General features: G+C 44.2%; 1 protein-coding gene across 2 annotated transcripts; it reads left to right on the top strand.

Annotated features, from left to right (window-relative positions):
• Window positions 1–395: 395 nt before the first annotated feature.
• On the top strand, window positions 396–20,903 carry LOC144159175 (uncharacterized). Of its 2 annotated transcripts, XM_077690502.1 has the most exons (4): window positions 396–500; window positions 7,321–7,430; window positions 14,704–14,997; window positions 18,325–20,903. In XM_077690502.1, the coding sequence occupies exons 3-4, from the start codon at window positions 14,790–14,792 to the stop codon at window positions 18,600–18,602; spliced, it is 486 nt and encodes a 161-aa protein (XP_077546628.1). In that variant the 5' UTR covers window positions 396–500; window positions 7,321–7,430; window positions 14,704–14,789; the 3' UTR covers window positions 18,603–20,903. The 2 variants fall into 2 exon arrangements, with proteins under 2 accessions (XP_077546628.1, XP_077546627.1); XM_077690501.1 differs by lacking the exons at window positions 396–500; window positions 7,321–7,430 and having other exon boundaries at window positions 12,764–14,997.
• The last annotated feature ends 1,334 nt before the right edge of the window (window positions 20,904–22,237 follow it).

A 22,237-nucleotide genomic window follows, 5' to 3' on the forward strand; every position in this document is an offset into this window, starting at 1 on the left:
GTGACTTTTGCCTTGCGGCCAGTGTATTCTATTTGCTAAATATACGCTTTTTCTGTCTACATAGTATGTGATGGGTTGCATGAGCAGTAGCTTTGGTGCAGCCTTTCCTGTATCAAATGTACGGGCAATACGCAAGGATTTTTTTTATTATTCTTTTCTAGCGGGCTGAAAGTGGGGGTTGTAGATTATTGCAGGAACGGGTTATGTGCGCAAAAATACGGTAACTTTATTCGGCAAAGATTTCATTATACTGAACTTCGTTATATTGAGGTACTACTGTGCATGAAGGACCCAAGGCGTAACGGGACACACTTTATGTCCTTCCAGGAAAAACAAAGTTGGGATCAGTTCCTGCGGTTCAGCGGGATGCATCCATGAATTGGGGACGAGTGGGCAACGTGGACAATTGCAACGGCCTGCTGGTGAAAATGATGGCGAGCACTGCCCCTTGACCAGAGCCAGCATTCTCAGCATAGCCATCATCCAGAGCTTCCTGCCAAGTGAGCACATCTTTGTGGTGGGTCACACCTTTGTGCTTTAACAAGGGCTGTTGGAATACAGTGTAGCCCACTTATAGCGAACTCGGCTGTTACGAAATTTCGGCTATAAAGAACAAATCTTCCTTTCCCGCTGCCGTCTGAATATACAGTTAAACCTCAATGTAACGAACTTCAATGTAACGAAACCCTCGATGTAACGAACCACGGAATTTTTTGTAACTTCAAGTGTATGCACACCATGTATTTTCACCCTCTGTGTAACGAAGTCCCGTTTGCCGGAATTTCAATGTAACGAAGTTTCATGGAGAACGAGGCACGATATTTAAGTTGTAGAAGTAGATTTTGGAAGACGCAAGCGCCGAAATGGGGTCCCAATAAAACGCGAACGGCGACACGGGTCGCCCAATGCCGCGGATGCAGCCAGCCACGGAGTCTTTGATTAAGTCCCTTGCCTACAAACGGCGTGGCGTGCATACACGGCTGGCGCACTGTTTCTGTCGGAGCTTAATCGTCTACGGCTTAATCGGCATCAGCGTGAACCGCACGCAGCGTTTTCTCCCTGCAAAACCGCAAAACGCGCCCCGCAAGCCACAGGCGCGCTGACGCAGCCGCGGAGACCACCCGCGCGATGCGGGTAGCTCCTAACGCTTCTAACCTCTCGCTGAAACGCAACTCGAGGGGCATATGAGAGGGGCGTGCGAGAAAAAAAGCGGATAACGTGGGCGAAATTTTCATTGTAAAACGTGACACGCGCCGCTTACGAAAGCGCCCATCAAATATCCTCCGCGGTGGTAAGCCTAATCGCCACTGGCATTGCCGCCGCCGCCGCAAGCCGCCGCTTTGCACTTCGTTCGAGTTCGCTCATGCTTGTTGGGTTTCGTCGTCCCAGCAAGCATTTGTGAATCTTTATGAGCCTTGCACACGCGTTTTTTTTTTTTTTTTTCACACCGGCGTCCGCGATTGCGTGCCGGCGGCGGGAAGTGACTCGCGCTGCGCGCAGCAGTGGGAGGAGCCTGACCAGTTTCGCCAATGGGGAGGCGCGCACCCTATGGCGGGAACTTCGAAGCGCTCGGGGATGCCGGCTGGCTAGACGATAAGGCCGCCGTGAAGGGCGCTCTCGTAAGCGGCGCGTATGACGTTTTACAGTAAAAATTTCGCCCACGTTATCCGCTTTTTTTTTCGCATACCCCTCTCGTTTGCCCCTCGAGTTCCGTTTCAGCGAGCGGTTAGAATCGGTCGCTGGAGCTACCCGCATCGTGCGGGTGGACTCCGCGGCTGCGTCAGCGCGCCTGTGGCTTGCGGGGCGCGTTTTTTCGGGAAGAAAACGCTCCATGCGGATCACGCTGATGCCCGCGTAGACGATTAAGCACCGATAGAAACAGAAACAGTGCGCCGGCCGTGTATGCGCGCCACGTTTTCTTTTTCAGGAAACGCTTCACGGGATGAACACTTCATTATAACCGCGAATTTCAATGTAGCGAAATTTCAATGTAACGAAGTAAATTACGAATTTTACCGACTTCGTTACATCGAGGTTTAACTGTATATTTATCATGTTCAGATTTAGCGAAAAACTGATAAAGAACTGATCTCCATTTCCCGATGTGTTCGTTATAAGCGGAGTGGACTGTATGTAAGATTTCTAGTCAAATAGTATTCTCAAACATTCGAAAGAATTTCACATTGAAGGTCAGGTTCAGTATCAAATGCGGCTCCATTTCTTAGAAAAAGAAAGCAAGAAGAGAGTATCAGCAGAACAGTAGTGACACAGGTTGGCTGTTGTGTTTGTGTAGCTCGCAATTAAAATCAATTAAAGGAATGTGAAGTTCTTGCTTCATAACAAGAAATGAGCAGTCATCCTAAAGGCTAAAACTGTGTTGCAAGTATTGAACTGTGCTCAGTCTTTGCGCTACTTTATTTCGGAACTTCTAGGCAGTGGTAGTTAGTATGGGTTTGTGAATACAGTTAAACGTCGATATAACGAAGTCGTACTTGCGGGCGAAAATTTCGTTAAATCGAGAATTTCGTAAAATTGAGGTTTCAATTTTACAGTTAATTTAACCAGTTATTGAGGTTTCAAAACCTTGCCCATCGCTCAGAAACAACTGCTATGTAGTTACCGCTCCACTTAAACCGAAATTTGTACTAAAACTGGCCGCGAAAATTATGTGAATTAAGAGCTTCAACACTTAGGCAATGGAATTCGGATAGCCGACAGTAGTTGGTATCGTCGTAAAACCGGTGCTTTTTCCGCAACGCCAATTAAATATGATAGCAGGCTAGGTTTCCACTTTTTCTTTTTTTCATTTCGGTCACTATTAAACGCCGCTGTTAGTTAATTGAACCCGCGTCCATGCCCCGTGAACTTCACCCCGGCGAGGTGCTTGTTCGAATTTACGCCTCTTTTCGTCCGTTCAGTGGTAGGCTTAGGCGCGGCGTTGAGGGGTGCGGCGGGCCAACAGCGGAAGGGGGCTATAAAGCTTTCGAGACTTTTTTCATGCACAAAGACTCTGCAGTATGGGCGCGTGATGCAACCACGACACTCGAGATAAAGCCATGATTGAGAGTTGAGCGGAGTACACACGGACCGCTTCACTTTGTGGAGCAGCGCTTACGTGCTCCCGCTGAAGCGGAAAGCTTACATTAAATATCTTCTGGCCAAATTCGATTAAGCAATTACTTTTATGCCCGCTGAGCCCTAAAGAAACCGATTTCTCCGCATCGCAGCTGTCTAATGAACACGTTTTGACCACGTTCGGAGAGCAATTTATTGCCACCAGCACTCGATATTCAAGCCGTAGTGAAATAAGTCCGTAAGCAGTGCTTGGCGTTTCTTGACCAGGGTGGGCTTTACGTGACGCTCGTATGCTGACAGTGCTAACAAGGCTTGCTCTTCAAAATTCGCGTGTGCCTGCGTGCCTCCGCAGAATGTCCATGGCATCCATCACTTCAATGGCCTTCGGTTTCACTGACACTTCCTCAGGCTCTTGTTTGGAACATTTTTCTTTCCCTCGGAGTGGTCATGCTGCTTATAAGACTCATCTAATGATGGACGAACAAAATATTAATGTGGTTATTAGCGAGCACAACCTAGAGCAGCAGCACCGTGAGCAAGGATGCGTCTAAGGATAGAGGGCGCTGGCGTAGGCAACGATGGAGACGTCAAAATGGTGGCCGCACTATTAAACCGTCCATGACCGCTAGCGGTTTTTGAGCAGCTTCTTTCATCGCTTTTAATTGTTGTCAACCGCATAATTCCCCGCTTTCCTTTCATTTTAGCCTTTTAAGAGTTAATGTGAGTGCTGAATGTTTTCAATGTAGCCTCTGAGAGGCAAAATAAAACGTGCCTCTACCGGAATTTCGTTCTTCCTTTCTCGCCATGACTTCGTTAAATCGAAAGCGCCGCACGAAATTACTTCGTAAAATCGAGATAAAAATACATGGATCTAGCGAAATTTTGATAGAAAACTTGAAAAAATTCGTTATATCGCGAATTTCGTTAAATCGAGGTTCGTTATATCGAGGTTCAACTGTATTCAAAGCATTGGGGTATCGAAGTGAATGCCGTGACAGTCGATTTGGTTTTGAAGCAAGTAGCACTATTGGAAAATTTCAAATTAATATTCGAAGTTTTCCAAGTTGTCTAATGCGAAGGGACAGTTGTTTCAATGAACTCGTATACACTTAAAATTGTGCCTTGGTAGAAACGAGAGAGTCCCCACTAAAAATTGCAGGGTGCTTCAATTTTGTCTTGAAAGGGGTCATGCAGACAAAATGCAAGTTTGTTTTATTTGAAGGATTTTGTGTTTTATAGCGGGAGCAAGTGACGCCGTATTCACTGAGAAATTATTCAACTTAGGTTAAAATTTAGATTTTCCCACCAAATCGTGGGTTTTCGTGGCATCAGCAGTGAAGTCATAGGTGCGTGTCTTTAAATGAAATTCCACTGCATCATTCAGCTCTGTAGCTTTGCTTTCGGTCAGTCCTCCCAGATGGCACTACCACACAGTCACGGACCGTTCTCCGCTGTTGCTTTGTTTTTGACCGTGTTTGCACCTGGCTTGTTTTTGTTACGGTAGAAAGTAATCATTTGAAACATGGGGTACGCCTGACAAACAGGGTCTCGTAAGACAACGTTGATTACACCAATCAGCCAGTGTCGTTTGAGGCAACTCCAAAGCGGCGGACTGCTGTGCAGCTAAAACAAGCATAGTCCGCCCAGTACCAACAGCAGTGCGTATTGATACTTCTACGTTTACGTGCATTTTCATAACTTTCATTGTTTACCGCAGCATTCTTACTGCTATAAAAAGACTGTGCCCTGAATGTAAGCGCAAGTGGCTCGTTCAGCAAGCTTATAAGCCCTGCCTAATTTGTGTTTAATTTTGCCGGCCTCAGCCAATTGCACAGCTGGGCATATGACATCGTAGGTTCCGTTGCGGGAAATGAGCTAGGGGGTCGCACGGTCATTCCATTTTTTCCTAATTATGTAGCTTGTTTGAGCGAAGTGTACGTTAGGAGTGGTATCAGTGTGACTCCAACGAGGCAATCTTTCGAATGAACGAAACTTGTGTTTTGTCTGCATGGCCCCTTTAAAGCGACAGACAGCCGATCTTTGCGGAGTGTGTGCTCTCTATCCCAAATGAGAAAGCATAACTTTAAACACTGTAAACCAAAGTGGCTTTCCTGATAGCGCCCTCGATATCTGAAAGCGAATTTTTATATTTACTCGCTTTAAGTGGGCTGCCAATAGGATTGCTGGCAACCATAGCAGTGAGGCATGCAGCAACATTCTTTTAACTGTACGTGAGATGAAAAGAGATACTTAAAAACTTGTCTCCTGCTAAACCATTAATGAAATGCAGTCTTTCCTATTCCTTTATGCGATTTGTGAATCACGCATTGAAACTGATGAAGCCGTTGGTGTTCATACAGTACTGTTATGACGTTTCGACACTACATGGCGCCACCTTTCAGGCTTCAAAAAGTGTGGCTCCAAATGAATGTTATTTCCACCTGTTTATTTGGAAATTCCTTGCGCTTACCCCAGTATATAAAATGCCGTCTTTCATATGAGATTCAGGACATGCACTCGTCAAAAAATCGGTTGCCTGCCCCTTTAAAGCTCGAGATTAAAATGCATGCAAAACATATTCTTTGCAGCGGGTGCATCACACTTTGGGTGCGTGTGATAAACCACTGCAAACACGCACCGGCGTCCACAGCTAGTGGCGGCGGGCTTTCCCACGGTGCTTCGGTGATGTGCGGCAAAACAGCAAGAGGAAGCTGCTTTTGGGGAGCACCTCTTGCCTTCAAAGCATTGGCCAACTCCGCGCTCGTGGTTCTCTTTTCGCATTAAGGGATCGCACTCAAGCTGTGCCAATCAACATTCTGTTGATAAGAGCCCAGCTACACACTGTCATAGTCACAGAATCTTTGGCTTTTTGAGTAAATGATGCACAAAGTTGATGTTTTTGAAAACCTTTATGGGCCATAAAAAAAAATGACGAACTTGCCTAGCTCCATGTTTCTAGACACAATGATAAAACTTTCTTAACAAGAAGAAATTGGCACAGTGGTGGTCTTAGAGCTTATTTGGGGACCATCATGCATACTTGTTATCAGGCACTGCACAAATTTCGGTCTCAACTCTCCTTGTACATTCATACCTTCCTATATCGGACTTCTACAGCTTTTCAAAATGTTTCCTCATATCAGTGATTTTAGATATGAAATATGACTATCTGATGATTATCCATAGCTCCGCACATCACTGAGAGCTTTTCAGGATCTTGACAAGCAGTAGCTTACCGATGTGTTTCTCAAAGCACGAAAAATAAGCAGCACAGTACAACAACCACTTCACTTTATTCAGCACAGAAAAAGATTTTTGGCTTCACTTGTTTCTTTTTCTGTGTAACGGAGTTCATCAAACAATCAATCAAGCTTGTTGATGCCATCCAAATGTGGAAGATCCAGCGCCGTTCATTGCGCCACAACAGTGGCAAGTCACGCTTGAATTTAATAGAACTTGTTGTTGGGCTAGTTGGTTCATGTTTTCAAGTGGAAATTTGAGCGCAAAAATTTGACAAAGACACAGAAAGACGAGACGGGACTAGCGCTCACTTACAACTGTGTTTATTTTGCCGAAAGCATCGAAGTATAAGAGTCGACCGAGCCCCTTATCACGTTTTTAAAAGATCCAAAAACGCTCGCTCTTTGCCACGCAAACATACCGAAGTGTCGCTAACGCAATTGTCACCCATTTTCCTGATATGATAAGCCTCCATTAATTCTCGCGCTGTCTTATCACGGCTTCTGCCTACAATCTTAATCTCCTGAAATAATGGGTGCATTTGCTGTTGCTACACTCACTACAGTGGGTAGGCAAGTGTGCCCCCTTTGCGTTTGTTAGTGAAAGATAATGTTCCCTTGCACGGTCATTTACGTGCAAGGCAGTACGTGCGAGAAGTCAGCGCCAAGCCCATCAGGAGAAGTGCGCTTGCAGGGACACTGGCGGTGCAGTGTTCAAAATGTTGAATGTGCTGGTGGACGGGAGTTTGGTACACGCCTATACTTTTGCATTAGATTTCCAAAGGGATATTTAGACTGTTCAATATATGCAATAGGGAATGTGTCTGGGTTCGACTGTAAAATCAGCGTGTAGTTGTGTTCTGTGCTACAAACATGACTTTTCTTTACCTGCAACCTGCAAACTTTGTCTATTAGTAGCCCTTTGTAGGCACTAAGGACCCGTGAATCACAATTTCAATAAAGGAGGGCATCTGCTCAAACTTATAAAATAAATCTACCATTCCAGGTACTGTGGACCTTCACTTGTGACCTTGGTACGTGTCCTGTGGCAATGAAACTGCAAAAGCTGGACCCTGGACTCAGGCTGGCACGAACGCTGAAGTTACAGTTGAAATCGTGAGCAGGACAAGAAGTTTGTTTGTAATTTGCTCTAACACTTTATTTGTAACACTTCTGTAGCATGAACACAGTGGCTTTAAAAATGGTAATAATTGGCCATTACCTACAAGGTGTACTCGTTAAGAAAAAAATTCCAAGTTGTAGATGAGTCATTCCAACTATAGGAAACATTGTTGGAAATCCTGTGCTTGCACAGGCCATGAAATGTTGCGCTGACGAGATTTCCCTGCTTTTCTATGAGATCTCGGTCAAATCTCGTAAACTTTCCGCACGTATGTGTAAGCTTGCATGAAAGCTTTAAAAACCTCTTTTCTGAGTTTTGTGTGTGATTGATGTTTTAGTGTTTACAACCCTAGATTTACCACATTTTAATTCTTCGTTCTAGTGCCCCCCTTCCCCCTTTCCACCTCCCGCCTGTACGCTCGAATCTCGACCAGATTTCTTTTTCAGCCATATTATTTTCGGTTTCCCCTGAAAATCCTACCGGCGTGGTGGAGTTCACGGTCTCCGAAGCGTCACCGCACTGATTTTTTTTTTTATTTTAACATACTGCTAGCCTCTTAGTGGAGGCTTTTGCAGGAATTGGGTGATACATTCAGAACAATGACATAGCACAGTTCACGTTTAAAACAGAGAAAAAGATTTACATTCACCACTGCACATGGCAGTGCGCAAACTTAACCAAAATATTTTAGCACTGCCCACTTCCTAATGTGTGAACTAGTTTCAATGCCTGCCTTACATTTAGGGACCATGCAACATCAGGGCTGTTTTCTTGGTCTACACCGTGTACAGTGGGTGTAGCATGAGTGTGGCAGGACCACGGAGGGAGGAAGGTTTAGAAGCTGCTATTCTCCAGCGGCTCAGGCGAGAGCCAGTGACTTGGGAAAGGCATTAGGAGAGGGAGAAAATTATGGTGTTCAGCACTGTGCGCGAGGTGACACCACAATCGTATTACCATTTGCGCCGGCTTTTTCGTATAGAACATATGAGAAACGAAGCATCTTGAGCACCAAATGTGAATTGCTTTTCGGTTTTAATAATCCGCACCTTTTTTTTTAGCTTTAAATTCGCTTGTTTTTGTGCGACATATATCAGAATGTAGTAAATATAATCGGAATTTACAGCAACTATTTTTAGTGAAGGTTCACTGCAAGAACGATTTGAACAGATGTGAGAATGGAAGCACGCTCATAATATTCTTGCTTTTTGCACTGAGTCTTTTCCCTAGAGGAGTGCAAATATTCGAAACTTCGAATGCTTCGCGAATAGTGTTTGATATTCTATTTGATATGCAGCACACTTCTTCTATTCAAAGTAATCGAAGTGTTCGGATATTTGAAATCTACAAACAATAGACAAGTAAAAGTTGGCTCTGCCGCACAACTTGCAATCTTTCAATCTTCGTTGCATGGCATGCCCCTTCGGGCTAGCATTATTGCACGACAGCTGAGCAGGGCAAAAAGTAGAACACAAGTAAACCTTGCACAGAACAAGGTTGACTCTAATGTCTATTATCCAAAGTGGAACGGCACTGGGTAAAAATTATAAGCAGAAAGGAAGTTGTTTGTCATTGTAGTTGCGTGAGTGAGGGGTCCGGAATTCTCGGCAATGCTTGTTGTAAGGTCGTACCTGTTGCTAGCATGCTGGGCAAGTGTGAATTACTGGAGCAACGGCACCCAGTCTAATATACTTCCTGCATTCACAACACGTTGAGGAATCTCCTTTTTTTAATGTCAGTGTATGTTAAATTTTTGTCCTGATCCTCTGCCATTTTGTCTTTTTTTGCTTTGTAGCAGGTTTTTATCAAGCACTAGCACATGAACAGTCAGATGCATTATTGAGTCTTGACTTCCCGAGTTATGTTCTTTTTTTAAGTTATGTTTTAGGAGCTGTGTACACACCATAGCAAGTATTTTCATAGTCAGAAATATTTCGTTATATTCCAGTTTTTTTTTTTTTTTACAGTTCATATCCAAAAATAATCTTTTCGATTCGCGATCCCAAATTTGATATTTGCACACCTCTTATCATTCCCCATGCTTGCGTTACCACACCGACTGCACTTATAATTCCCTCATTTTTTAGGGGTGAAGCACTTTAGGGACTCGGGCTGTCGACGTTTCATGACGTTGTCGCCATTCGTTGTCATATTCTCGTATAGTCACAGTAATAAAACACCGGGACACTTGTTTTCCAACGCCTAGCGCTAGAACTTAACGTGCACTTAAAAACCACACCGGGGCACTCGTTGTTTGTTTGCACTTGTTTGCTTGCTTTTATTTCACTCCATACTCGCTTTAAACTTTAAACTTTGCAGTTCTCCATTTCGAATTTCACTTCTCCTCCGTCTTCATATTTGGGACGTCACGTATTAAGTCAAACTCTGTTACAGTGGAACCCCACTGATACGTCTCCCGGACTTAAGACGACACACTTCTTACGACGGATCACCGCGGTCTGAGCAAACTCCCCATAGAAACAAGGCATTAAAAACCCCAATGATATGACACTTGGGTGCGTGCAGTTCACTTCATACGACGGACCCCGGTGCGGATAAACTGCATTTTTCCCATATTTTACACCGCTTCGCCGCCTTGTCTCGGCCTTCTTTATTTTTAACCCCGGTTTGACACTGCTTGATGTGCAAGGTTTGCAGGCGGGCCAGACAACTTTCTGAACAGACGCAGGCAAGCAGGCGGGTACTCGTGAGCGGGAGATGACCTGCGATGGCCCCACGCGGCAACAGTACACCAACGAGTCAACCACGAGAAATCAAGGTTGAGGGGTCAGGCGGACCGGTAATTTGATGCTCCCATCGAGCCGCCGATGAACGCGATAACATGTATGACGCAACCCCGTGGCTCCTTCCTTTTTCTTCCTTTCATGAACCTCTCTCTCCCTCTATCTCTGCTCTCTGCTTATCAGTGTCTTTCAAAGCCGCGTTTGCTCCTTTCTTTGGTAGTGTGCCTCAATTCACGCGCGTTTGCCCCAAGGGTGGAGACACATATACGTTGGCACCGCCATTTTAAGCCAATCCCTGGCCGCCACAGAAAGTCACTGTAGCAAGACCGCGTTATCATTTTCGCCGCAATACGGTTTACTCGCAAAGTTTGAATCATTGTATCTGTTTTGCGTTGCTGGATCCTCTGGGAAACTAAAGCCTCTGTGTTATCAGCACTTTGACCCAGTAGCGACGCACGGGACCGTTAAATAGGGCGTCTCCACCATGAACTGGAATGCTATTTTTTTAATCTCTGCCTTGTACTATTGTTTCTTTCACTTTGCCTTGGAGGTCTCACACTGGCTTTTCCCCCTCTCGATTCGCTCAACCACATCAGCCTTATCTCGCTCACGCATAGCGCGGGGCTGACGGGCTAGCTGGGACGTGTGAAGGAGAGGGGGCACAACATGGGCGTTGCTTTTTCTAATTTGGATTTCAGCTAAAGGCCCGGAAATAACGCGAGAACGCGATAATTATAGTAGCTTAAGTAAGTTGTTAACCCACCTGTAGCATGAGGCCGTCTACCAGGCCAGCTTACCCGCACCCCGCCCCTTGAAAGTTGTATTATCGGGGGTTCCACTGTCTATCGAACTCGCAAAAAAAAAAAAAAAAAAAAAGAAACGTCTATTAGTTCAACATAGGGAATAATTTGATATAAGAAAGCTAGTGGATTTGATGTCATAAAAGCACATAGCATTTATAAAACACTTTATTGATGAAACTGCCTTACTTTTGCACACAATAGTCCTGTATCTTCTCCTTGAACAACCTCACTTCCCCTAAAAAACTCACTTCTTCACACTGTCTAAGGTCGAAGCGTCGTACTAGTGCGAGTGCACCCATCACTTAGGAGGTTGTGGGCAAAGGATCGTCGTTGCTTTCCTCATTGCGCCCGCTTTCGCTTGCGCTCGGCAACATGGTCTCTCAAACTCTCCCGTGGTCGCGACACCATCATCCACACTCGCAAACTTGCAAACTGTCGGTCCAGCAACGGCGTCCAGAAATTCCAGCTGCCCGACCACAGCAAGTCTAGCGACGTGCATCAACTGCAATGCGCTTGGTGCCATGGTACCTTCCTACAAACGGTAATTGCAGTTTAAAGAAGTGCAGATAAAAAGAAAGAAACGTATGTTGGGTCACGAGCTCGAATGTAGTGCGAGACCTGTGCTGAATTGGGAAATTTCGGCAAAAAGCTCATGTTACATTTGTGGAAATATGGTAAGATGTTCACATTTGAAAGCTATCAGAGGCAGTATTGTTGGTATAGCTGTACTGCACCAGTTTATTCTTGCTTCTTGTGCAAGTGACATTCTCAAGATTTTTTGGTATTCGAGACCCTTCTCACCTTGAGACGAAGTTTGGCTGATATGCTGGCAAAAGACCATGAAATAAAAATCTGTTCAGCACTTCTAGCTCTTCTGTAATTTAATCGCGCATCTGGTGAACTCTCTAATTCAATGGTGTTATTTTTTTTTTTTCAGGAACCTCGGTCAGTATTTGCTCCGCCTTCACTGAACCCTTGTTCACGTTTGTGCAGGGTTCAAAATGCTTGAACGGAGATTCATTTGCTTCGGCTCTGAACGAATTACTTTTCTCAGTGGTGTATTCAGTTGCCTTTTGCACCACTGCACTTGTCATGAGCATTTATTTGCACTGAGGCACGCCTTCTCACGTGCTCAATTTCTTTTTCAACAACTCCAACAATGTTTTTTTGAGATTTCAGTGCTTCTCTCTTCCCCACACTCTATTACTAAAGATTGTACTTGTGCCTGAACTGCTTTACCTTCTTGATGCAATGTTAGCTAGTTATGTTCCATTTGGCATGAAGGAACCAAATGAGAAGTGTGTCTTTATTAGTGTGTGCTGTTCATTCATTTAACAGGAATCTATTGAAGTTCAGAATTTTAATGGTAGTTTAGGTCAGTGCAGTTTGTTTCAGGAATTGACTGGGAAATTTCAATCTTTTTTTTTTCTAATTTACTGAGTATGTGCGGCATCGCAGGTTGGTGCTGGTGTTTGTTATCCCAGACTTCTGCTGTATTGTTCGTTCTGAAGTCTCCTTGATGGCATATTTTATATACTGCACTGACAGGGAAGTTCTTCGCTTGTTTGGTAATTTGTGTTCTCATCCAAGACTTTTTTTCTGTTTCAGGAATCAACGCACTGACCTTCAACATCATCGTGCAAGCAAGTTCAGAAATTTGAAAACAAACTCTTGCTAGGATCCTTAAAGTGAATCAGCTAATTCATTGATTTCTACTTCTGTTGCTGGCTATGTTCAGTGGAAAGGCGTAAGATTATTCCCGGGCTGAAAGAATTTCAAATGCAATAATTATAGGTATCACTTGTGTTTAGGATTTGAGTAAAATGACCTGTTGGATCGGCTGATTGTAATAATGGGGAAAACCTTGGGGGATCACATGGTTTCTTTTTTTTTACATTCTGTGCAATAGGAAATAGATGTTATGTTAAAATTGATTGCTCGAATTTTATTCTTGGTTAATATGCAATTTCTGGGTCAATTCCGGAATTAAAGAGCGCAATGTTTTTTGGGTTCTCGGTAGCATTCTTCTGTTCACAATTTGTGGTCGACTGTACTGTGTAGTCCAACTACAACAACCTTGAATTGCTGAGGTGGAGCCATTGTTGTACCTAGTGATTTCCACGAGGCTTCGTTTTCAAATAAGGATGAAGCAAGCACCAAAGTGTTTAATGACCTTGCAAGCAATGAAGCCAACCTTAACGAAGTCATCCTAGACTGTTCGTGCCCTGCATTCATCTTCAGTGTGTTGTGGGGTCGTCAGTCATGTCTTTGTGTGGCTGAAAGTCGGTGTAGTGGTGCACAACGTGCAAGTGCATGGGGTCCAGTGTATGCCTGAAAACATTTCACCGTTTTCCCATCTTAAGTTCTACCCATGATTTTCATGCTCTTGTAATCGAAGACAGGTCGTCAACTCTGTAATAACTGTTTTATCTTACCATTCAACAAATGACAAAATTGTCAATGCTAAGTCGATGCTAAGCATGTGTGTCTTTATATCTGACATTTTGGGGGTACTGTTTGTGATAACTTGTGCATGGTGTTAATTTTCATGAATTCTAGGAAAATTTTAGCGGATGTCCATGCCATCAGTAACTAATTTTAAAAATAGCGATGTTGGGTATGTATGATCAGAAAAGGTGCCTGTTTCTACAGTTCTCACTAGATGCTGCTCGTGCGAAATTCTTCATTCTGTGCAGGGCACTTTTACGTGGCTCTTAGTGGTGTGAAATGTGTAACTTGGGGCTGCTTATTTTAATTTTTCTCTGAAATGTAATTCAAAATAGAGCGACAAAAGTAAAAAATTTCTTACGACTGTCCCGGGTAGATCAACGATGAATCATTCTCATTCGCATGACATACGATTTTATATATATTCTTTTGTACCGGCCATAGTGGTTCAGTGGCTAAGATGGTGTACTGCTGATTCCAATGATGCGGTTACGATTCCCGAATGCGGCAGCCATTCTTTAGATAACGGGTAGAAGCAAGAAACAACCCTTTGTCAAGACTTCGACGCTCATTAACAATACCCGGGTGGTGAAAATTAAGCTGAAGCCCACCGCTACGCCGCACGTGCTAGACATAGTGGAGGCGCTTGCAGGAGCCATGAAGAGAAAATACAACTTTGTTTAATTTGAAAGAACTAGGATTCAGTATCTCACTTAGCTCCATTACAGCCACAAAAGATGTTTTTTTTAACGAAAAGAAAGGAAGAAGTATTTAAAGACTTTCAAATTTTGTGCCACAGTGACGTGTTATGAGCAAGAATGACGTCATACGGGCCAACAATAAAACATCATTTTCAGTGCGTTAACTGCACGTTAGCATTCAAGTGATGCGGTCAAATGGAACTAGAGGCCCTATTACAGACGTCCAGTCATGTGTCGTCGCGACAGGTCAGTTAGGCAGCCGCCAATCGCACGAACAAGGTTACGTGACGTCATAGAGAAGTTGCTTGAAACTGCCTAGGGGGTCGCGACTGCTTCACACGCTTTCTTTAATATCTCCGTTATTTGTTCGAAGATTGCGATGATTTTGGTGTCATTGTTATCGGGACTTAAGCAGTCTTTCTAATAAACCCAACTTGTATTTTGTCTTCATGGCTGCTTTAAGATTTCATAACTAGAATGTATTCATTTGTGAAATTCTTAATAATTATACCACTGTTCATGTTTGAAACAAGTGTTGTCTTCACTTGTTTCGTTTTTTTTTCTTTCCTCCAGTTCAACTTTTACCTCATGGCTACCGACATCAGGGCCGCGCTTTCGACAAGGCCCCGATTACAGCGCTCCAGAACTGGACGGACTCCATGTGCAGTTCGAGAGCGGTCATGGTAAAGCACGAGAACAGCAGCCCCTTGATGGAGCGATCAGGGCAGTTGGACGTTCGCGCTCTCGGGAACGAGCTGTCCAACTGCTCTGCGGTTTCGCCTGCAATAGCAAGACTGTACTGCTACCTCTGCTCGTTTTCCACGGACAGTGAACCGACCCTGATGCAGCATATCAACGAGCATACGGGTGAGAAGCCTTTAAATAAACGTTTGTCTTGTTCGCACTCGTAGGGCTTGGTGTTTCCTGTGCAGTTAACATATTTTTGATTTACCTCGGGTAATTCAACTTTTAAGGGCAGAGCACTTTAGGGGCTCGCCTTGTCATAGTTCACTGTAACGCTCGATGTCAAGCGACTGCCGGAATCGGGCGGCGCAGCAAGATAACGAACCCAAGTAGAGCCCGGCGTACAGTTGTAGGGCGTCCCACAGAGGCTTCGAAAACTGAGTGGTTTAAATAGTCATAACCGTTTGAAACTCGTGAACTGCTGGCGCTTGTCATATATCTCCGCGTTGTTTAGCGCAAAGAAAACTGCAGGTACATTTCAGGCAAAATCTATAACTGGCAGCCCCCACGTTCATTTAGTTAGGAACGCTCGTAGGGTTAGTTTTTACGATAGTAAGCGAAAAAAGCAGCCGTGCAAGAAAAAAATGACCCATTCGAAACGCCAACGCAGAAAGGCTCTAGTCGTGCAAGAAAAAAATTAGGCATTTGAAATGACACAAAACAGCTCTAGCATACGAAATTAAAGCAAGCACAAAAAGAACAGAACTCCCGTTGGTGCAGTTTCAGGCAGGGGGTGCGTGAGCACTGCGAAGATGGGAAATTTGAAATACATTGAGGTGGTAGCAGTGAGCGGATAACGGCGCTGCAGCCCATAATGGCAAATCACTGCTCTGCACTTCCTACAACTTTCACATTAAGTGGAACAGCTTTAATTTTTTATTTATCTCAGGTAATTCAACTTTTTGTTCATTTTAAGATGCACTGAAAATTTCTGGCAAGCATACTGTGCCAATGGGTCAAGCACTGTTTTGTCTGTGCACCCAATGTACAATATATTATTTTTTTTCTTGGGAACATAAAAGATTCAGGACATAGGCTTGGCTTTGTGAAGACCTTGGATTTTAAGTGTAGAAATTTTCAATGCCTAAATTTTAGCTTTGGCCATGGCAGAAGCTTGAAATGCTGCTCGTCCCAACTGCTGTTGGGGAGGAAGGAGCTAAGGATGAATATGTGGCAGCTGTCTGACGAGAATGTTCAACAGCAAATTAACAGAAGGTCTAGCTGCACTTTCACCTCCACACTTTTAGAAAGTTCTCCACTTTCGCGTGATGTTTCTGAAAATGACTTCGCAATTTTTCTTTCTTGAAAAACCATACCCTCAGTTAGCAAGTCAGGCTGGAATCACAGATCACGTGCCAGTGTGGGCACGTTTTCGTGTTTTCCGGAGACTGTTGGTCAAAGTGATGCACTGATCACCCTCTGTGGTAATTAGCGCATCCGCTCGCCGCACCGCATGAATGGGCCGGCGGTGCTGTGACCGACCTCCGCAGCCGGTCAGCGTAGATCACGGCAGATATTGGAGCATCGCTTTGAAAATCACAGCTGATGACACTACCTAGCACAATCTTTCTAACATCTTTCTTTCTTTATTTCTTTCTTTCTTTCGTTCCACACTAACATCCAGTTTCGCGATTGTGGAACTTCTTACCCGCAATCAGTGTGATTTTAGAAAGCGGTTGATGCCGCAACCTGGGTAAGTTTGAGCCGCTTCATGGACCGCGCAGTCAGGGACGATGGGCGCGTGTGCTCTCCGAGCAGTAAATGCTTCCCGGTTTCCTGCTTTATCCATTTCTTTCGAACAACAAGCAAAATCTAGAAATTTAGGTGGGCGATCGTCGTAGCCTACACTGTTGATCGGGGAAACGAGCCGCTGCTTACAGTTACACCGGGTTCGGTTGCATACGTCCACATACACCACAGCGCTCAAGTTGTCTACGGACAGCCTACCACACGGTTATAAGTCCCCATGAGTATAACCAAGTACGGTTATAAAGTCCCCATGAGGTGAAACTGCGCTTGACGCACTAAGAATTAAATTCAGACACTGAAAATTAACATGAAAATACACATAGGAAGTGCATCCTAAATGAAGTGTCACGTGCTGCAAGCCAACTACACAGCAAGATAGGAACGGGGATTGTACAAGTGACATCAAAACGATCGCAGCGTCGTCGTCCTCTAGTGGGGGCCCTCGCGGCCAGTATATATCAATCCTGTTCACCATGTTTTAGAGTTTTGAAGACGCGTCAATCTAGCGGCCTTGATGGCTGTGCCACTCACCAAAGTTGTCACGCGCCGACAGAAAACATAGGTAAACATTACTAGTGGAGCAGAAGACATTTGTTTGGCTCTGCGCCTTTGTTTTTGTAGCGTGAGCTACACTGGCCAAAGTTGAGCAGTTTCGCGTGGCTCCTGGAGAGCCGTGCTGCGCATGCGCAAGGAGTAGTAACGTCACACGGCGCACAGCTGGTGCGCTGGAGCCGCCGCCGCCGCTGCGCGCACCTCACCGGTCTGTGCATTCCAGAGGAGTGATGTCATAGCTGCGGCAGACGCACTGGCACTGGTGCGTGCCCAGCTGTGCGCCTCCGTGGCGCAGTAGCCAAGTCTGAGACTGTGACGAACCACCAAGCCGTCTTTGTGGCAATAGAGAAGCAACCAGACGTTGAGCAAAAATAAATATACATCTGTCCCATAATGCGTAATTCGTGTGTGCGTCATTGAAGCAGCAGTAAGCATGGTAATCAAGCTAATCCGAGACAACCAGAAAAGCTAAGAATAACCAGCTGAACCTTAGCTCACGCTACGTATATCCTGGCATAGCCGAGCTAAGCCTCTGCTAATTTTTTTGCAGCAGATCTTACAATTCCTGCTCCTCTCCATCCTTTTAGGCTAGTGTACAGGATTGAGGGGCGAAATGGGGGCGTCCTTGGGACACCTTGTTGTACTCAAATATCTAAACTAGAAATCTGATGATCCCACATCGTTGCTGGGTTCATAAAAATCAACAGCAGCAGCTGCCGAAGTCCCATCGACGGTAGACAGCCTTTGCGGATCGCAGCGTGAAGTGGATGCCACTTCTGCCGAACACTTAGCTACCTTGGGTTCCAATTTCGCTCGCAACACCGCCTCTACTCGAAATGTAAACCAATGAAACTGAAACTGAAAGAGGAGTTGCCGATACATACGCCACATGACGATAGTTGTCTGCCAGGCGCTGTTTTGACTTTTCGCAGGAGGCTTGAAGTCATCGGAACTCCGTGTCCGATGGCCTATGGCACCATAACGAAAGAGTTAAGATGTCAGTGCATGTTAGAGATCCTCAGGTGGTCACAATTAATCTGGTGTCCTCCGCTATGGTGCACCTCATAGCTCAAGTGTAGCTCTGGCGCGTTAAACCCTACTGTTAATAGAAGTGATGCACTAATTGGTGTCCTCATCCTCTGCTGACAGGTAAGAAGTCCCACGTGTGCAACATCTGCTCTCGGGGGTTCAAGCACAAGCAGAGCCTGGTTGTCCACATGCGGACCCACACTGGAGAAAAGCCATTCAGCTGCACGGTCTGCTCGGCCGCCTTCAACCACCAGAGCAACCTGGTGGTGCACATGCGCAGCCACACGGGTGAGAAACCGTTCAGCTGCTCCGTCTGTTCCAGCGCGTTTGCACACAAGAGTAACCTGTCTGTGCACATGCGCATACACCACCTGGAGCTCAACAGCGCTTCAAAGTGATTCGCATGCTATGGTTGTTCGTAGCAAAGCATTATCTGAAGAGCAAGGTGCTCAGAAACAAACTGCCGGGTTTCTTTTTCTATTTTATTGTCCAGATGTGGACCTCCAGTAAGCCTATGTTAAGCTCTGGAAAGTAAGCAAGAAGTTTTCGAGTTCCATTTGTTGTATTGTACATTATTTTTTGAACCCTTGTCTGGGACAATTTTATTTTGTATAGTTTCTGGCAACCAATGAGACTTAAATATGCCTAGATTGAGGTGAAAACAAATTTAATGCATCTCTATCTTTTATTCCTCCTGTGTACATATCTTGCTGGTGCCGTGTATCGTGACTCAGATTGATATGAAAAGAATTTTAATAGGTAATCTATTGTGTGTTTCTACTCTGTACATGCCATCCTACACTGGGGAACTGTGTTACTTGTCGCTCTGTAACTTTGACATTCCATTTGATCCAATATTTATAAAAACTATTGCTGCAAGTTTTTTTTTTGGTTCGTCAGATAGGTCGGTTTGCAAATTTAATCAGGCATCACTGGTTTATGTGCAACTTGCCACCGACAGGCAACCATTCGTGGCTTATTAAAGCCAGAGTATTTATGCTGACAGATGGCTATTTATTTTTTATTGTTTTGGTTGGATGTATTCTTTTGCCTGGGGTAAACGAGTTCTTAAACATGAACCGCTTTATCTTCCCGAGTTTTAATTGGATGTATTCTTTGGCCTGGAGTAATCTGAAAGACTTGTTAACATGAACTGCTTTTTTTCTGGCCGAGTTCTGGTTGGATGTATTCTTTTGCCTGAAGTAATCTGAAAGACTTGTTAAACATGGACCGCTTTATCTGGCCGAGTTTGTCAATGTAAGCTCAGCTGTGTCATTCACGCTATGAGGATGCCAGTCTCAAGGATTGTTGTGGGCAGAGGTCAATTCTTTTACTTAAGCGAACACCTCATACACTTCTTTCTATGGTTCGGCAGGTGGTTGGCCCTTTCAGTGCCAATTCCAACGCCTCTCCTGTAAAATAGATTATTGTGGACATGTCGGTCCACTTGTGGGGAAGTTGCCTTGACTCATAACGTTAAAAGGGGCAATGCCTACTCAAGGGAGGTGCCAATGTGTCTGACAGCAGGCCATTTTCTGTTTAGATTGTCACACAGTTCAAAGAGACAAAACTTGACACGAGTGTGCCATGTCTGCCTTTGCACAAAGATGCACCTAGGACAGCAAGAGGTATTGCTCTACGTATATGTGTTCAAGCTGCCAAGTGCCACTTTGTGTGGTGTCTTGTTCTGAAGAGTATCGCACCAAAATGGTCCGCTGAACAGCTGGACACCCTGATTATCTGCTAGTTATGGCGATATTTTTTCACTGTAAATTATTTTTAGTTAGCAATACTCTGGTATTTGGTAATGGTAAGCATCCCTCGCAACGACAGCAATGACATACTGCATTGCTAGCGTCAAATATTTGTTAAACATTCCCAAACTACTGAGCAGTGCGTGAGGAGCAGTCGGCGGAAAACCTGGCAGTGGGAGGGTTAAATATTCTGAGCGTGCAATTTTGTTTCATCACAGGGGAAATTTTTTGTTCATTGCGCATTGCGTTTATAATCTACTTCTTGGCATTTGAACCTTTCGTAGATGAAAAGGTTTGGTACCTATAAGAAACGACCAAAGTATTTTAAATCGTGTCCCAGAAAGCTTCTTGAAAGCAAGCTGACATGGCTCGGTCCTTCTAGTTGGGATTCCCACTCCAATTGTAGGTTACCACACTGTCTATTCCAGGAGCTTTGTTACTGTGTCTCACCTCCTTGGCACTACATTACAAGAAGGCAGGCAAAAGTGTGCTCAAATATTGTAAATTCTTGCACGGCCAACAAGTCAAATGGGACCATAGAAGTCATGTGCTCAGGATTGTCACTGTACTCGCGGCATGGCGTGTAGTTCGTGCTGCTGTCATCAGAGGGAACTGTATGGTAAAAAGCATTGTTTTTAAGCTCACTTGTACAATTATTTGTTGTAGGTCAAAAAAGCTTTTGTGCTTTGTTTGAAAAGTATAGCGATAGCAAATATTGCTTTTTCTGTATAGTGTACCCGTGTGTCTGGTTTACGGAGCACATTCAGCAAAGTAATGGAAAGAGAAACTGTAAGAATGAGATGTAGTCTTAATAAACTCGAGGGGTCCCTGGTTGTACAATTTGTATCAGGCATTTGAAGTGTTTCCTGTAAAAAGGTTAATAAACATGTATTTCTCGAAAACTGGAAAATAAAAGAATGTTCGCAACGGCTTTTCGTGCGGCTAACTTATGCTTCAAATGCAATGTGAAAACTGTCTGTTTATAACATGAAGATTGAATTGGGTTGGTACAACAGCATTTTAATGGTATTAACATTTAATTGGCGTGCTACAGCGTGCTACAGACTTTGATGAAATCATGAATAAAGTCCGTTATAGAAAGAGTTCAGAATTTTCAACTGTTAAAAACAAATCAAACAAAAAAGTATGCTGGTCATTTTTCAAGATTCAGTTACAACTGAATCAAGTTGGTGTTTTAAGGTCAACAAACCTTCAGGATGACTTAGGTTTTTTAACGTTTTCATCTTAAAATACTATGAAGCACCTCACAAAATAACAAGCATAAGTCTTTTAATGTTTGCTGGGCTCCTGTTGTGTCTTTTTATTCGCTCACACTGTTACTACTCTTCTTCACTTCTTTAACCTACACTTGCATTCCTATCGTCTCCACATGAATATAAATGAAGTGCAAGTAAAGGTCTCGTTGCTAAGCTTAGAAATTTAGCCATCTATATTGTATGGGGGCATGCATTTCTTTGTTTTAATAATGGTAACTTAAACGTCTGATCTACTGCACTTTAACATGGCTGAATCTAAATTCTATCAATTGACTTCTAGGACATCACACTTACACATACTGCAAGTGGACACCAAAAGTTTCACTTCTACTAATTCACAATTATATTTAACTGTTTCAAATTGCTTTTGTTTGATCACTACTGTAAAGTAGAAACACAAACACTGCAAACGTGTGAAATGAAAGGTCTGCACTGCTAACCTTTTAAACTGGTCGGTTCCATCTGAATGTACGTATGTTGCAACAGAATCTGCAGTAAACAAAGTTTAACGAATGGCACAGGTAGGAAGACCAACTGGGCACGGCAAATCGGTATGTTGTATCCGAGTATCTGTTATGAGCAGATCTGTTGCAACGAGGTTTCACTGTATCTCACGACTGCAACACGGGAGCACCTTCAAATCACTGTGATGCGACGCCACATGGGCACAGCCAAGGATGGTGACAGGCGCCAACAACACGCCAACTTCCTCCACAAACTGGTCATTGAAGCTCTACCTAATCAAGCCATTTTTTGTGTGTATTTTAGCATTGTTTGTCACAATAGCAGCATTGCTGTACTTGACCGAGACAAAAAAGGGCGTATTATCTACCGAGTATGACATGCGTGAGCATCAGATAGAGTCCCTGATGGAGAGTTTCAGGACATTGCCCATACAGTCTAGTATCACGACGATCATTTTCCACAAGTCTCCTGCACGTCTCCGCCACCCGTTACTGTTTTCACTGATTTGCAAGGAGCCTGTCGCCAATTTCCTCTACA

Source organism: Haemaphysalis longicornis, unplaced genomic scaffold (assembly GCF_048455015.1).
Source record: "Haemaphysalis longicornis isolate Haplotype H1 unplaced genomic scaffold, Haemaphysalis longicornis Haplotype H1 scaffold_10, whole genome shotgun sequence".
NCBI lineage: Eukaryota > Metazoa > Arthropoda > Arachnida > Ixodida > Ixodidae > Haemaphysalis > Haemaphysalis longicornis.